This window comes from Scardinius erythrophthalmus (assembly GCF_964197995.2).
Source record: "Scardinius erythrophthalmus genome assembly, chromosome: 19".
Taxonomy (NCBI): domain Eukaryota; kingdom Metazoa; phylum Chordata; class Actinopteri; order Cypriniformes; family Leuciscidae; genus Scardinius; species Scardinius erythrophthalmus.
In genome coordinates, this window is record NC_138239.1 from 1,420,001 (window position 1) to 1,436,752 (window position 16,752).

At 40.7% G+C, this 16,752-nt stretch overlaps 1 protein-coding gene across 1 annotated transcript in view; it reads right to left on the minus strand.

Annotated features, from left to right (window-relative positions):
* LOC308679742 (ryanodine receptor 3) overlaps window positions 1–16,752 on the minus strand; it is a 187,170-nt gene that overhangs the window by 98,565 nt on the left and 71,853 nt on the right. The window contains exons 31-41 of the mRNA XM_081347395.1: window positions 15,871–16,031; window positions 14,149–14,314; window positions 13,975–14,061; window positions 13,550–13,726; window positions 13,120–13,169; window positions 12,589–13,042; window positions 10,927–11,262; window positions 10,048–10,248; window positions 8,733–8,835; window positions 6,426–6,560; window positions 3,964–4,237 (exon numbers count right to left, since the gene is read on the minus strand). Coding sequence (XP_081203521.1) covers window positions 3,964–4,237; window positions 6,426–6,560; window positions 8,733–8,835; window positions 10,048–10,248; window positions 10,927–11,262; window positions 12,589–13,042; window positions 13,120–13,169; window positions 13,550–13,726; window positions 13,975–14,061; window positions 14,149–14,314; window positions 15,871–16,031 — 2,144 coding nt within the window. The remainder of the gene's footprint in view (window positions 1–3,963; window positions 4,238–6,425; window positions 6,561–8,732; window positions 8,836–10,047; window positions 10,249–10,926; window positions 11,263–12,588; window positions 13,043–13,119; window positions 13,170–13,549; window positions 13,727–13,974; window positions 14,062–14,148; window positions 14,315–15,870; window positions 16,032–16,752) is intronic.

Here is a 16,752-nt window from a genome sequence, read left to right on the forward strand (position 1 = left end):
GTGTGTGTGAAGAAAATGTCATGCTTTGGGATCTGTTTGCAGAGAATATGAGAAGTAAGGAACTCTGCAGAGAATAATTAGACAGAAACCAAAGCTTAACATTCCTTGATGTCGGCAAAGAAGCGGTTGAGTGGGCTGGTGATGGGGCGAGGGTTTCGGATACATCATTCGGGTCTGAGAACTTCAGTACGATAGATAGTGAAGCAGTGATTGCAGAACAGAGTTCAGATCTAATGTTAGTAGAGCTGTTAGGTATGGTGAAAAGTCAGCAAAAGTAATTATTAAGTGATGTAACTGGAGAAATGTCCAATTTGCAGGAGGGGACTGTCACGAAGATTGTATTCCTTTGATTCAGCCTATTTGCTTCAAGTGTCAGAAAGTGGGACATACTGGGCGTTATCGTAATGAGATTGTGAACCCCAGGCAAGTATGGGGGCAGCAGAGACACCCCGCGGATGAAGTATCCAATTCTCAAGCCCAAAGGCCTGGGCTGTTGAACTAACACCCCTCTCTGTGGAGAGCCACACCGTACATGAGGGGTTACCCTGGCTCTGTGGTTCAGGAACTAGCCCGGAAATGTTTAAATAATTGGTGGGTCAATTTCCAGTCACTGTTGTGAAGATGGGGGGTGTTCAAATAAATTGTTTGATTGACATTCTTTCCTGCAATATGCATTTAAAAAAAATCAGTACCATGGAACTGTTACCATGGAAACCATAGAGGTTTCCATGGTAACAGTTCCATGGTACTGATTTTTTTTAAATGCATATTGCAGGAAAGAATGTAGATGCATTGAAGGAGTGTGGTTGGCTGGTGTTAAAGGGATACTTCAGGATTTAGCATTAAGCTTTGTATTAGTAGAAAACTTGTAGTATTTTCGAATTACCGCGCTTTCCACCCTCATATCCCCCTGAGACAAGAGATTTATGTATTTTTTGTCTGGAAAAAATCCTCCGATGATGCAAAAATCGCCATTTTGCGTCATCTGAGGATTTTTTGGCCAGAGGCGAGAGACTACAACTAGTAGTAGGAGTCTCAACCCGCCCATAGAGGGAACTCACTCACAGAATGTACACATAGTGTCAGCCATCTTTTTTTGGAAGCTAAGCTAGCAGGCTCTTGTTCTGTGGAGAAAGCTGAGTAGTAGGGGTTACCATCCTCTTTTTCCCGGACATGTCCGGCCGTCGAGATCGTCCAAAATGTCCTGGATTCGGCTTTTGCTTTCTGCAGTCGCCATTCAGTCAATCTAACTGAATTCATTCCGATTGGTGAATCTGAATGTAGTGTTTACATGAACGCTAAAAAAGTGATTGGTTGATGTGCGTTTTAACATTGCTAAGAAAATTCCCGCTCCTCCGTGAGAGATGGTGCCTCTCACAGGTGTCGCTCATCAGTGATCACGCCAGCGGCCTCGCGCCGTTCTCCCGTGCCCCTCAGTCTTGTCCTGCTGGCCACAGTAAACATGATGAATGGCGATTGTACAACGCAAAAGCCGAATCATTTTGGGCGATCTCGAAATCCCGGGCAGACTCGTCACGGAGACTCACTAGTAGCTTAGCTTTGAACTGAGCTCTCTTACCGGTAGGCGTGTCTTGGGAGTGGCCTCCAAGGGCAGCGAAGCAAGTGCATTCTGGGAGTTGTTGTCTTTCATCCACATGAGCCAAAAATACATTTTCTGGCTTTTCTCAGTCTAGAGAGCTCCAAATTCAAAAATAATTTCACATTTCTTCTACATAAATGACCCATTTTAAATACACACTCATCTTTCCAGAGGTGAAGTATCCCTTTAAAAGCAGCAAACGGCCTTGATATCCCATGTGTGGGTGATCTAGAGCTTGATATTAATATCCTTGACCAAATTCTTCCAAAGCAGGGGGTGTTGGTGGTGAAGGACACATCTGACCCAGAGACTAGGGAGTGAAAGAAACTGTTTTTTTAGCAACAATTTGGGTCTCAATATTCGAAAAGTTCTATGATGCAGTTTCTTTGAAACAGGTGTTGGAAATCTGTCAATTGTATGATACACAAAATCAATCTTTTGTGAACCTGTTGGCCCAAAGTCTGGTCAACGTGCCAGCAGGATCTCTTCAGCTGGTTTGTGCAGCGAGTGTGTACAGCGAGTGTGTACACTAGACTCATGCCAAAGGAGTCTTTGCTTTTAGAGCCTCTGATAGAGAGTGAGGGGAGTTTACCAGCAGATCCTTTAGTTATAGCTTCAATAGTGTCCCCAGAAAAAGGACAATTGCTGGTTCCACTTATGAATGCGGGGACTAGTGGTGTTAGTGGTGTTATTTTGAACCCACATGTTCGACTAGCGTCTGTACACAGGGCTGAAGTGGTGGTCAGTGGAGCGGATCTCGATATTCAGTTTACCCCAGAACAGGAAGAACAAAATTGTACGGTTTTTATTGAGCAGAGTAATGTGGCAGAGTCAGGGGTAACAGCCGCTCAACAAGTTAGGACCATTAATTGTCCTCTGTTGAATGTGGAACAGGAGAGGATGGCCAGGAAGTTATTGGACCCTATTTTAACGATCTGAAACGCAAGTATCAAATGCGAAACACAAGTAACTTTGTGGGCGGGACTCGGGCGCTGTTGCTATTATACCGGTGGGATAAATGACTCTCCGACGCAAGTCTAAAATGTGTTGGTCTGAAGTCGCTTCATTACTCATTACTCATCAGAGCGTCATCTCACATTCCCTTTAAGAGCAGGCGCGCTTGTTCCATGGCGGATTGCTATTATAACGGCGGATTTGCCAGGCGCACGCCAGCAGCGGTTCACAGCCGAGGGCCGTAAAACACAGAGAAGTGACATTGGGGATGGAGAAACACACCCAGATTAGCTTCGCTTAAACAGGTGTATGATAATTTGGGTAAATGTGTAAGCTAGATTTATGCCTATTTTTTCACATCTTCATGGACACAACAGTGATTTCCCTCGTGTGGTAATATTGTTCCTTGTAATAATGTATGGTTTTTAAAAATGTGAACTGCTGCGTCTGTGTAGATGAGAGAAGCAAAGTGTGTGTGTGTTGTGCACACGCTACATTATGGCCAAGCATGCGCCCTTAAAATAGCCTCTGAATAACATGCGCCACTGACTTTAGACGAGGTTTCTCCTGGTCAGTGGAGGAATTGTTTTCTGAAACTGCAAAATAGCACCAGGGAACGTCTGCGCTGGAACACGCCTCCTCTTTTCCCTGAACCGCCCCCGGGAGCGCAAGTTCATTCCCTAATTTCCCGACGTGCGTCTGTGGAGGGAAGAGTCCGCTGTGCGCGGGTGCAAAATAGGAATGATACATGCGTCGGTGTACAAAGTCAATTGCGCTGGGTGCGAGATAGGGCCCTATGAGTAAATATGCCTCTGTGCCTTCTTTGTTGAAGGAAGTGGGGATTTGGGGTATACTGATTTGATTGAACATCAGATCCCATTGTTAGACGATGCTCCAGTTTGTCAAAGTGACAATATGACAGTACTCAATATGAGGAGGTTAAAGCTCATATTAAACAACTCTTAGAGCAGAATGTAATTAGGGAGAGTTGCAGCCCATATTCGTCACCGACTGTGATTGTAAAGAAGGATGGGTCACTTCGGTTGTGTGGATTACAGGCAGTTGAATACTAAAACAAGAAGAGATTCATATCCACTGCCTAGAATTGAAGAATCTTTAGATGCGTTATGTGGAGTGTGTTGGTTTTCCACCCTGGACCTGGCAAGCGGATATAATCAAGTGGCAGTGGCAGAAAAGTACGCTGAGCACACACACACACACACACACACACACACACACCTGAGACCGTGGATCATCATCAGCTGCTCCTCCTCTTTCCCCATGCGTACGCTAAGCGCACACACACACACACACACACACACACACACCCGAGGCCGTGGATCAGCTGCTCCTCCTCTTTCCCCATGCGTACACTGAGCGCACACACACACACACACACACACACTCACCCGAGGCCGTGGATCATCAGCTGCTCCTCCTCCTTCCCCATGCGTACGCTGAGCAGCGAGCGGATCTGTCCCAGCGAGGCCAGCAGGTTGATGGTGTCGTGGACCGAGGCGGCGCTGATGGTGTAGGTCTTCCTCATGGCTCTGAGAAGCTCCCCGATGCTGTCGTACTGGCGTCTCAGCAGACTGAACATCACGCGCACCAGCTCCGGGTCCTGGATGTGCGTCTCCTGAGCCCAGCTCACCATCGTCTGCGAGATCAGCTCCTTCAGGTTCGCTTCACACACACACACACACACCACACAAGAAGAGATGCCCATGAGAACACACACCGGAGGATCACGAGAAGCGTTTATCCCAGTAGTTCCCACAGTGAGTCCCGCAGAATCTCAGCTTTTTCCAACTTAAACAGCCTAAAATAACTATCCTGCCATATAATAACTTTTTATAGCATATTTGTGACCCTGAATCACGTCACCAGTCACGAGTCGCACGGGTTTATTAGTGGCAATATCCAACAATACATTGTATGGGTCAAAATTATAGATTTTTCTTTTATGCCAAAAATCATGAGGATATTCAGTAAAGATCATGTTCCATGAAGATATTTAGTAAATTTCCTACCGTAAATATATAAAACATGTATTTCTGTGAGTGAATGCAGCACAATCGAGAACATAAATGAACAACTTTAAAGGAGATTTTCTCAATGTTTAGATTTTTTTGCATCCTCAGATTCCAGATTTTCAATAGTTGTGTCTCAGACAAATATTGTCCTATCATAACAAACCACACATCAATGGAAACTTATTTATTCAGCTTTCAGATGATTTATAAATCTCAATTTCATAAAATTGACCCATGTGACTGGTTTTGTGGTCCAGGGTCTCATATTTTAAAAAATATATCAAAACACCAACATATGAGCATGTCCACATGAATATAAATAAGCGAGACAACAATGATATAGGCTATTTCACATGTATTTAAAGTTTAAATCGCCCGCTCTGCTCCGCCCTCTGTACTGGTGCGCGCTCAACTTTATATTTCACAGAGATTGACAGGAGAGGGCAAAGATGGAGTGGCGTTCTCATCCCTGGCATTCGTGAAAAACAAAGCCAGCGCCCGTCAGTGAGCGCGATCTAGAGTCGCTCTATCCTCGCTCTACCCCGTATCAAGAGCCTGTGACGCTAAACCAGGCTCATGTGTCCCGTTAAAGAGCCCGCGACAGTTCCAGGAACAGATATTTTAGTTTCACTGTTTAAGTTATAAGATCAGGTTTGAACAAAGCAAATGAGAAACTAAAGAAAATTTTTTATTTGGAGTTGGTTATTATTATTTAAAGAGTTAAGTGTCGATCTTTAAATGTGTTTTGTTCCAATGATTCCCACATCAAGTAGCTAACTGGTTCAATAAAAATACAAAAATGAATTAAATCAAAATAAAATTGAATAAAATCTAATGATATTTAATAAAATTGTATTAAAATTAAATTAAATAAAAAAAAAAATAAAAATAAAAAAAATAAAACAAAGCAAAAGATAAAATGAAATCCTCTCAGTGCTGGTTTAATGCGAGCGGAGGGAAGCGGGAAGAGCCGGAAAACCCTCCAGACTGTCAGATTGAGTTCATTCTCAGACACCATTAGAAAAACTGTGATGAGCCTTAAAGGAAAGTGACTGATGGGAAAAAACATGTGCTGAGGTCATCTGTCAATCACTCGTTCGACTGCTCTGTCTGTCAGAGAAGTGTTTTATAGACCAGCCAATCAGAGGTGAAGAAGTGTTTTATAGGGCAGCCAATCAGAGGTGAAGAAGTGTTTTATAGACCGGCCAATCAGAGGCAGCGCTGATGAACGATCCCGCTGAGACGTCACAAAACGCTGAGCTCAGGAGACACACACCAAATGAGATTGAACCTGTGTGTGTGTGTGTGTGTGTGTGTATAAAGATGTGATAAATGTTTACTATAAGGGAAAAAATGCTTCAATCAGCAAAGTCAGCATCCAGTAGAAGAGCAACTCTCATGGATAAAACCTTGAACTGTATAAATTAATCTCACTAAAACATGTCCAGGCCAAAATAAAATAAAATAAAATAAAATAAAATAAAATAAAATAAAATAAAATAAAATAAAATAAAATAAAATAAAATAAAATAAAATAAAATAAAATAAAATAAAATAAAATAAAATAAAATAAAATAAAATAAAATAAAATAAAATAAAATAAAATAAAATAAAATAAAATAAAATAAAATAAAATAAAATAAAATAAAATAAAATAAAAAAATAAAATAAAATAAAATAAAATAAAATAAAATAAAATAAAATAAATAAAATAAAATAAAATAAAATAAAATAAAATAAAATAAAATAAAATAAAAAATCTGAAGTGCATGACTGCTGTAGCGATCCTCTAGAACACAGAGACGGCGCAGTGACCCAGAGGTCTCAGTTCTGCTTACAGGGAGCGGTCTGCTCTTTCTCTGTGGGTTCAGCTTCAGATTTCTGCGGTTGACCTTTGATCTTATAGATCAGGGCGAGTAGACGACCTTTAATAGATGTGTCCTGATGCTCCTCATCCTCTTCCACTGGAATCCCTGCAGAGACACAGACGAAGGACATTCATTCTCCTGACCGACACACTTTACCCCCAGTGACATCACTGCCTCGTCTCACTGGAATCATGACATCTGAAGCTCCCCACAAACCAGAGCTCATTCATTATTTAAACACTGAATCTCCTTCAGTCACGTCTGCAGTGAAGCTCAGCATCACTGGCTGTGTTTACATCCAAAGCTGAGAACTTCACTCATGCACACAACTGGAATACGGCAAAAAACATTTGCGAATAACGCATTATTAGAATTTATGTGCATCCCAAAATTTGCATAAAAAAAAGGTGGATGGATGCACAAACTAATCCAGATTCCACAACCGGGCTTCAACATGACTTAAACTGCTTTAAAATAAGACTAAACAAGCATTAAGTATAAACTGAATCAACTAAAAATCAAGATATTTCTAATTCTATTTTAATTCACCCCCTAAACAACCGTTTTTGAACTCAAATGGTGTTGAAAAACATGGATATATGAATAAGCCTCGTTTTAAAATTGTGATTTCTAGAGCTGTAAATGTACAGAAGAAGAAGAACATTCAGTAAAACTTTACAATAATGTGGAATTAGTTTGATAATGTTTTAACTAACAATGAGCAATACACTTGTTTCAGTGTTTATTAATCGGTTAACGTTAGCTAATAAAAATACAGCTGTTCAGATTGAATTCGTTTCAAATGAATTCATATTTACAAATGCAACTTTTGATTTTAATAATGCATTAGTAAAATGTTGAAATTAACATGGACTAAGATTAATAAGTATTGTTCATTGTTACTTCATTTTACGAATGTAAAGCTTCACCGAGCATTCAGCTTCTAAACATCTAATGTAATTATTTTAATTTTAACACTAGAAGTTCAGATAAACCATCAAAATATGAGGAAAATATGTATATGTTTTAAAAATTTTAAATGAGGGTAGAAGAAAACACTAAACTTGGTTAATGCATTTATCTGACAAAATCATTAGGCAAAAACTGCAACTGCAGGTTTAATTTTACTATGCAAAAATAGTGCATAGAGAAACAAAAAGCTGAAAGGAAAAAGCAAACATAATCAGTTATTAATATTTCATTGGTTTTCTCTCTTTTTTGCATGTGTTCATGATTTCTTTGTTTGACATCAAAAATGATGCTGCACAAATTGGGATTTTGTTGTTGTTTCACTGCGTTATGAAATAAAGAAATTGACTACTAGCACAACTATGCAATATGATTATATTAGTATAATAAGATGATAGTGCTGCGTAAAGGTCCTTTCACACTGGACGCGATTTTGACGCACGAATAATTTGCGCGATGGTTTTATTTTTTGATCAGCTGTGTGTGTAATGAGCGCTTCCACACCGAACGCGAATGTGCTGCGGCAGAAAACGGCTTTTATTTTTTTCGCTTCAATGTCGATTTTTTTTTTACTTTTGCAGCGACAGAAAAGGCTCCAACCAATCACACACTACAAGGACAACGATTTGAAAGACGATGTGTGGCGTAGCATTGCCAACCAACTCGGTTATCACGACTGTGAGTGTGTTGTGTGATAGTTTTAGTCGTTGTATAGTCCTGTGCTGTGTAGGCTAGCAGGCTAAACTACATCTGGGATAGAAAGCTAACACTATTATCTTCAAAGATAGAAACAGAGACCGTGTTTACTTTGAACATGTAACAAGATGTAGTGAGACTATTTAGGGCTGCTTTTAGTATACTATACATTCTTTGTGTGTTATCTACAGGTTCTAGTCGAATGATTTTAACTTTACTTCGTGTGTTACATGTAATGTTTATTGACATTACAAAACGCACTGTTTAGCTGAAGATGCAAAAAAACTGTGGAGAAACCTCAGGGACACCTGTGTGAGGAAAAGGAGAGAGGAAAAGGACACTAAGAGTGGACATTAGCATACTCCCCTTCAGACTCTCTGTTCTGTAAGATCGGGTGCAAAACCTTCTTTTCTGTCTTTTAAAGAAAATGAAAAGCTCGTCTTCACTGGATGATGATGATGATGATGATGATGATGATGAAGTGTCCTGGAATGTTGAAGCTCTCTGAATGTCACAGACGTCGCAAATTCGCGTCGCGGCTGATGTGAATGGTTTTGACGCGAACTATTCGCTTTTTCGTTACACGTCCAGTGTGAAAGGGCCTTAACTCACCGCAGTGCAGTCGCAGTTCTCCGTGGAAGTCGTACAGCTCCTCCTGGATGTCCTCGGGACAGGGACAGTCTTCACCCATGTTGAAGTTCAACAGCATGTTAATCTGAAAGAAACCGTGATGTAACGTGATCCTGCCGAAGACTGTAAACGGATCCAATCATCCTGAAACTGTTACTGTCAAGACCTGAACGATTAATAGAGTGACTCTGTTTTCAGATCAAATGCACAGAATTATTCTTGATTAATGTTATGAAAAGCAGATATTAGAGCAGCACGACTAATCAATGAGACCGCTCGCGAGATTTGGCAAAGGCTGAGATTATTTTATGTGCAGCTTGTCAGTGAAGTACGGCTCATTGGTGGTAAATGCTCCATCTGAACACCAGAGGGCGTCTCACACACACACTCAACATATCCCTCTGAACACCAGAGGGCGTCTCACACACACACGCTCTCACACACCACATATGCCCCGCAGAAGTACGATAACACACACCGATCGCTGTATCTGAATAAACAGAAGACTGAAACGCTTTGATTAAACACGACTAATAAACACACGACTGCCTTATTCTGTGTCAGAAGCTCATCGTCTCCCAGACGGAGGAGCTCAGCTGTCCTCATGAAGAGAGTTTGGAGTAAAAGCATGTTATTAAATGTTGTCTTTTGTTGGACAAGAGGTTCATAAATGTGTCTCATGTTCTGAAAGATGTTTGACGCGTGTTGTTTTTTCAAATGCATATTATAAGCGACTCAAACTCAGAGCTGTCAGAGTGAGATGCGTTTACTGAGCCGTACGTCACTGACAAGCTGCACATAACTAATAATCACAGCATTTGAGATTTCATAATCGTGATAAGCCAACTCGATTTAAGTGCGATTACATGTAAATTGCGATTAATCGCGCAGCGCTAGCAGCTACGCTAGTTATTATTATCTCTGTTTTATCTCGGGATGACCATGTTTAGAGTTTGAGCTCCAGTGTGGATCCAGTCTATTATGAAGACTTCAGATGACGACAGCTCTGAATCAACACGCACCAATGCTACATTTTTCTAAATGTCATAATCATTTGTTAACAAACAAGTATTCATTACTTCAATGAGCTCGTTGTTTCTGCATTAAATTACTACATTTTTAAAATTAATACTTTTTTAGCTAATTTTGTATATGTACATTTCTGAAATGCATAACTCAGACAGTTTCCTCTGATAACAGATCACTGTAAACTGTAATGTGGACTCGATGTCATTAGAAACGATGTGTATTGTGAAAAGCACTACACTAATAAATGTGAATTAAAGTGTTTGAGCACCTGTTCCTGAGGCGGAGAGCGAAACTCTTTGGTCTTCTTAGCGGTGACGGCGGCGGACATGTTGAGCGCTAGCATCAGCTCATTATAGCGGAACTTCTGGTTGAACTGCAGCTTTGAGACGAAGCTGTCGGAGAAAGACACGATGGCTTCGATGCGATGCCTCAGCTCACAGTCACAGAAGTAGTGGAGCAGCTCACACATCTGCACAACACAATCACACAACAGAACAGTACACTTACAGAACATCCAGCAGACGCTTTTATCCACAGAGACTATATACACCACTGCTCAAACCTCATACTGTAAACTTGCCACCGCAAATTATGCAGATTTTATGCTCAAATTCTTTAATTGTCTCAAACCAAAAATTATTCAGACACCAGATATAATATTTGATATTGTTTCACTAGTGTGATCAGGACACTATAGTTCATTTATGTAAGTGAGGAGAGCAAAATAAAGTAAACAGTGACATATTATACCCAAAACTCTTCATCCAGTGGACAGTCAGTTAAAAAATTTTATATTTTGGACCAAAAATGATTGGGACACTTTGAGCTGATCATGTTTTGCTGAAGTGTGTTTTCTTTAATTGCTAATGCTCTTTTTACACACAGACTGAACACAATGAAGCATTGCTTGGTGATTGGTTGAGCTAAACTGGTATTATCTAATTGTGTAGTTAAATTTAACAGCTGACAGATATTCAACATAATTCATGTGTGAGACAGTCTAACAGAAGGACGGACAAAACCAGTCAAATATCAATGAGTTCTGCTCATATTTTATTACCATTCTCTAATAGAGAATAAACTATGATAATGTGAGAAATGTTGAAGGAGTGTGAATAAGGTTTGGTTTAAAGTCTGATGGTCTCACCTGTCGTTTGACGGACTCGGGAAGCTTCTTCTCCAACAGTCCCTTCACGAGTGTTTTCCCGTCTCGAGCCTCTTCTTCTCCGGCCTCGACCGCCTTCTCCTCGGCTCCGGTTAATCCCTCCTTCATCCCGTCCTCCTGGCGTTCCCCGAACACGTCGGGCTCGATGAGCATCAGGATCTTGTGCACGTCTCGGCTGCTCAGGACACCCATGGTGAGGAGTGTGCCGATGAGACGAAGGATGGGAACGAACTGATACTCCACGCTCCCGCCCACCGGATCCCGGATGTGATCTCCTCCACCCTGAACCGCCTCCGTCAGCATGAGGATCGCCTTCTCCTGAACAACACAGCACACTTTATTTAGAAAGCACTTTAAAACAACCGAAGTGGACCAAAGTTCTGTACAGAAAATTTTGTTTTAATTTGTGTCTTTTTGCAGTTTTATTTTTGTGTTTTGTTTTTATTGTGTGGTTTTTGTTTGAATGGTAAACCACCATTATTAACCATTTTTAATGTTTTTTACACCTTCAGCACATCCAGCGGGATCTCGGGGCTGTACAAATAATCACTACGATTACAAATGTAATCGCTAATTTCTGTTATGATTACTGTTATAATAACTGTTAATGTTAAAGTTACTGTTATAGTTACTGTTAATGTTAAAGTTACTGTTACTGTTATAGTGTTACTGTTGTAGTGTTACTGTTATAGTGTTACTGTTATAGTGTTACTGTTACTGTTATAGTGTTACTGTTATAGTGTTACTGTTACTGTTATAGTGTTACTGTTACTGTTATAGTGTTACTGTTATAGTGTTACTGTTATAGTGTTACTGTTACTGTTATAGTGTTACTGTTACTGTTGTAGTGTTACTGTTATAGTGTTACTGTTACTGTTATAGTGTTACTGTGTTACTGTTACTGTTATAGTGTTACTGTTATAGTGTTACTGTTACTGTTATAGTGTTACTGTTACTGTTACAGTGTTACTGTTACTGTTATAGTGTTACTGTTATAGTGTTACTGTTATAGTGTTACTGTTACTGTTATAGTGTTACTGTTACTGTTGTAGTGTTACTGTTATAGTGTTACTGTTACTGTTATAGTGTTACTGTTATAGTGTTACTGTGTTACTGTTACTGTTATAGTGTTACTGTTATAGTGTTACTGTTACTGTTATAGTGTTACTGTTACAGTGTTACTGTTACTGTTATAGTGTTACTGTTATAGTGTTACTGTGTTACTGTTACTGTTATAGTGTTACTGTTATAGTGTTACTGTTACTGTTATAGTGTTACTGTTACTGTTATAGTGTTACTGTTATAGTGTTACTGTTATAGTGTTACTGTTATAGTGTTACTGTTACTGTTATAGTGTTACTGTTATAGTTACTGTTAATGTTCAAGTTACTGTTATAGTGTTACTGTTACTGTTATAGTGTTACTGTTATAGTTACTGTTAATGTTCAAGTTACTGTTATAGTGTTAGTGTTACTGTTATAGTGTTACTGTTATAGTGTTACTGTTATAGTGTTACTGTTACTGTTATAGTGTTACTGTTATAGTGTTACTGTTACTGTTATAGTGTTACTGTTATAGTGTTACTGTTATAATTAAAGTTACTGTTACAGAGTAGCATGTCTGCTATCTGAAAGGGCTGTGTACCTTGAGCACGTCGAGCGGGATCTCAGGGCTGTGCAGGTGCTGCTCGCGGCGGGCGGTGATGAAGCAGGGTGGGGTTAAGTTGAGCCGGGGTTTAAGGGAGGCGCTGCGCCCGACGCCCGGCGGCTGGTGGCGTTTGGAGGCGTCGGGAAACAGTCGAATCCCGCGCGTCTCGGGCGTGACGGGGACGATGAATTCGCGGCTCATCATGAGGCGCGCGGCTCGGGCCGTCTCCAGGTGAACGCTAATGAGGACGTTGTAGAAGCCCTCGCGCAGCACGCCCGACAGGTATTGGCTGTCAATGGTGTAGAGCAGCTGTGATTGGTCGAGGTGGCTGCAGAGCGCGTGAGACACACGCGTGTTCCCGTGAGCGCACAGAGCGCAGTACAGCTGGAGTGTGTGATAGTGGAACATACGCAGATCCTCCTGCTCTGAGAGCTCCATGATGTCCACACACCTGCAATACATGAGTGAGAGAGTGAGAGTGAGAGTGTGTGTGTGTGTGTGTGTGTGTGTGCGTGTGTGTGTGTGTACCGGTTCTCCTCAGGGATGTGTACGGCCAGCATCTGCAGGGGTTCCACACACTGCACCATCCACCCGTGCCTCTCGCTGACTCGAGTGTGTGTGTGTGTGTGTGTGTGTGTGTGTGTGTGTGTGTGTGTGTGTGTACCGGTTCTCCTCAGGGATGTGTACGGCCAGCATCTGCAGGGGTTCCACACACTGCACCATCCACCCGTGCCTCTCGCTGACTCGAGTGTGTGTGTGTGTGTGTGTGTGTGTGTGTACCGGTTCTCCTCAGGGATGTGTACGGCCAGCATCTGCAGGGGTTCCACACACTGCACCATCCACCCGTGCCTCTCGCTGACTCGAGTGTGTGTGTGTGTGTGTGTGTGTGTGTGTGTGTGTGTGTGTACCGGTTCTCCTCAGGGATGTGTACGGCCAGCATCTGCAGGGGTTCCACACACTGCACCATCCACCCGTGCCTCTCGCTGACTCGAGTCGTCTCCACCTTCAGGAAGGTGTTGGGCATTCGGCTCCACAGGACTGAGTTTATCGTCTGGACGTCCAGTCTCGGCGGACACTGAGGAACCGGGTTCTTGTGTTCGCTCTTAAAAATTGCGGATGAGATCGGCATCGCGTTCTAGAAGAGACAAGCCATACAAACTCACATTACAGTTATTATAATTTTTCTATAATTAACATTACTGTTACCATTATAATTCGTTACAGTTACTGTTATAATTTCTGTTATAGTTACTGTTATAGTCACTCTTATAATTATAATTACCACATCATTTGAGCAGAACGCTCGAGAGCAGATCCCGTTCATTTCTCTCATAATGACTAATATGCTGGTATGAAGTTATGGGAATATGAGGATCCACGCACCTTGATTTTGGCCAGTTCAAACTGGAACAGACTTGAGCTTGTTGGCCGCACAAACACCGCAGGAAACAGTTTTGTGCTGGGCTCCACCTGCACAACAGATGTTCATTTTACACCTTTATTTACCCTGTAATCTGTGTGAAGTCATGAGTCTGACGCTGCTTGAGCTGACGGTACCTGGTACGAGGTCGCAAGCTCTTTGCCGTTGACTGTGAAAGCTAACAGACCCGTGGCCAAATCAATGAGGCATCCGATCTCTAAATCCACGTTACTCCTGCTGGACGAGTGGGCGGCACTCGTGACGTCTCCACACCAAACCATGTAACAGTTACTCCTCCTCACGCTGTCACATGACACAGTGACATCAGCACATCATCACATGACCCGTGGCGACACACAGTCAAACCAAAATGTATTCAGACTCCTTCTCACATCATCAGTTTATTCGCTATAGTTTAGAGCAGGGGTCGGCAACCTTTTTGTCATAAAGTGCCATTTTTAAGTTTCTGAGTTCATCACTGTGCCACAACACACATAGCCTATATATATATATATATATATATATATATATATATATACACACACACACACACACACACACACACACACACACACTCATATAAATACACAAACATTTTACATTTTCATAATGGCTTACACAGAAATAGTACAGAAATTTAAATATTTCTCTTGAAATTTGTTTTAGATTTAGATAGACAATTTAATAGTATTTATAACTCCTAACTAGAGATGCAGCGATTACAAATTTCTAGGTCGATTCCGATTTCCGATTTTTCATTGAGTTTGACCTGCCAATACCGATTTTAGCCGATTCCGACTTCATTTTTTCTAACCACTTTACAGCTCACACAAATATTTATTTTCTATATATTTTTTTATAAAATACCAAATCCTTTTACCCAAACTGAACAATAAAACAAGTTTAAATGGGTAAATTTTATATAAATATTTTTGAGTCTTCATTTTCTTTTCTGACATAACCTAATCCAGTTCTTGTTAAAACACACTAGACATGCATATTATGTGCATTTTGGGCACTTTTGTTTGAAATCATATTTATTTTGTCCATCAAAAGTGTGCTTTCACTTTAATTGAGCGTGAGCAACGCAGACAAAATAGACTCGCCGGCAAAACCCGCGCTTCACTGCTCACGCGACGCTCCTGTTGGGCGCTCACGCGCTGCTCCTGCTCCCGGTGTGAATGCACTCATTTATTAACATGCACGCCGAAAAAAATATGCGTGAAAAGGACGTAATTCACGAGGTTTCCTACATGTGCGTTCCGTGTGCGCGTGTGATGCTGATGTTACGCGATGTTAATCATGGGGAGCCCGAGTGCATTTGACCGGCATAAAATACATACACTTCTCTCGCATTTGCTTGTGTGCCAGCGATTAACCCTGGCACGCGTGCCATAGGTTGCTGACCCCTGGTTTAGAGAATGGTAATAAAATATGAGCAGAACTCATTGATATTTGACTGGTTTTGTCCGTCCTTCTGTTAGACTGTCTCACACATGAATTATGTTGAATATCTGTCAGCTGTTAAATTTAACTACACAATTAGATAATACCAGTTTAGCTCAACCAATCACCAAGCAATGCTTCATTGTGTTCAGTCTGTGTGTAAAAAGAGCATTAGCAATTAAAGAAAACACACTTCAGCAAAACATGATCAGCTCAAAGTGTCCCAATCATTTTTGGTCCTAAATGTCACTGGTCGTCGCTGTATGAAGAATTATTGGGTGTAATATGTCACAGTTTACTTTATTTTGCTCTCCTCTCTTACATAAATGAACTCTAGTGTCCGGCACACACTCAAAAATGATATCTGGTGTCTGAATAGCGTTTGGTTTGACCGTATGAGAACGAGCGCTCACCTCTCGTGCACTCGACCTCGCTCGTCGCCGAGGGTGACGGTCACCGTGCGGATCTTGCCGAGGTTGAAGTTGTTGCTATAGTAATGGTAGTCAGGAGTGACCCATCCGACCCACACACAGGACGGGTCTTGACCCGCGAATATCCGGACCGAGTGATAGTACTGCAGGAGAGCGACACACACGTTACTCACACTCTCAAACCTCATTCAGAGAGACGAAGCCATACGAGTAAACATGAGCTGTAACTCTGAGAATATCAGTTCACACCACAACTGTAATAATAACAAGATCACTGGAATCACTTTCAGAGGACGATATGATCGATAAAACACTGACAGCCAATCAAAGTCCTTCTGCAATTATGTTCACTGTTCATATAACTATAAATATATAATTATAGTTAGTTACAGTTCATTTTATTTATCATGACAGTTTTTATTATAGTTATAACACTTGTTACAGTTATCGTTAAAGTTATTACAGTTATCGTTACGATCCTCAGTTATTATAGTTATCATTTAGATATTATAGTTTTCGTTATAGCTATCATTGTTAGTTATTGTTATATTGTTAATATAGTTTTATTGATATTGTTATAGTTATTGTTATCGTTATATTTATCATTACACTTATATTTAGTTATTGTTATAGTTATTATAGCTTTGTTAAAGTTATCGCTATAGTTATAGCTTTGTTATAGTTATAGACATATTTATAGTTCTCGTCATTGCAATATTTATTACATTTATCATTGTTATAGTTATCGCTATAGTTATTTATTAGTTATCATTGTAGTTATACACATTTTTATATTATCGTTATCGCTATATATATCGTTACATTTATCATTGTTAGAGTTATTACTATAGTTATTAAAGCTTT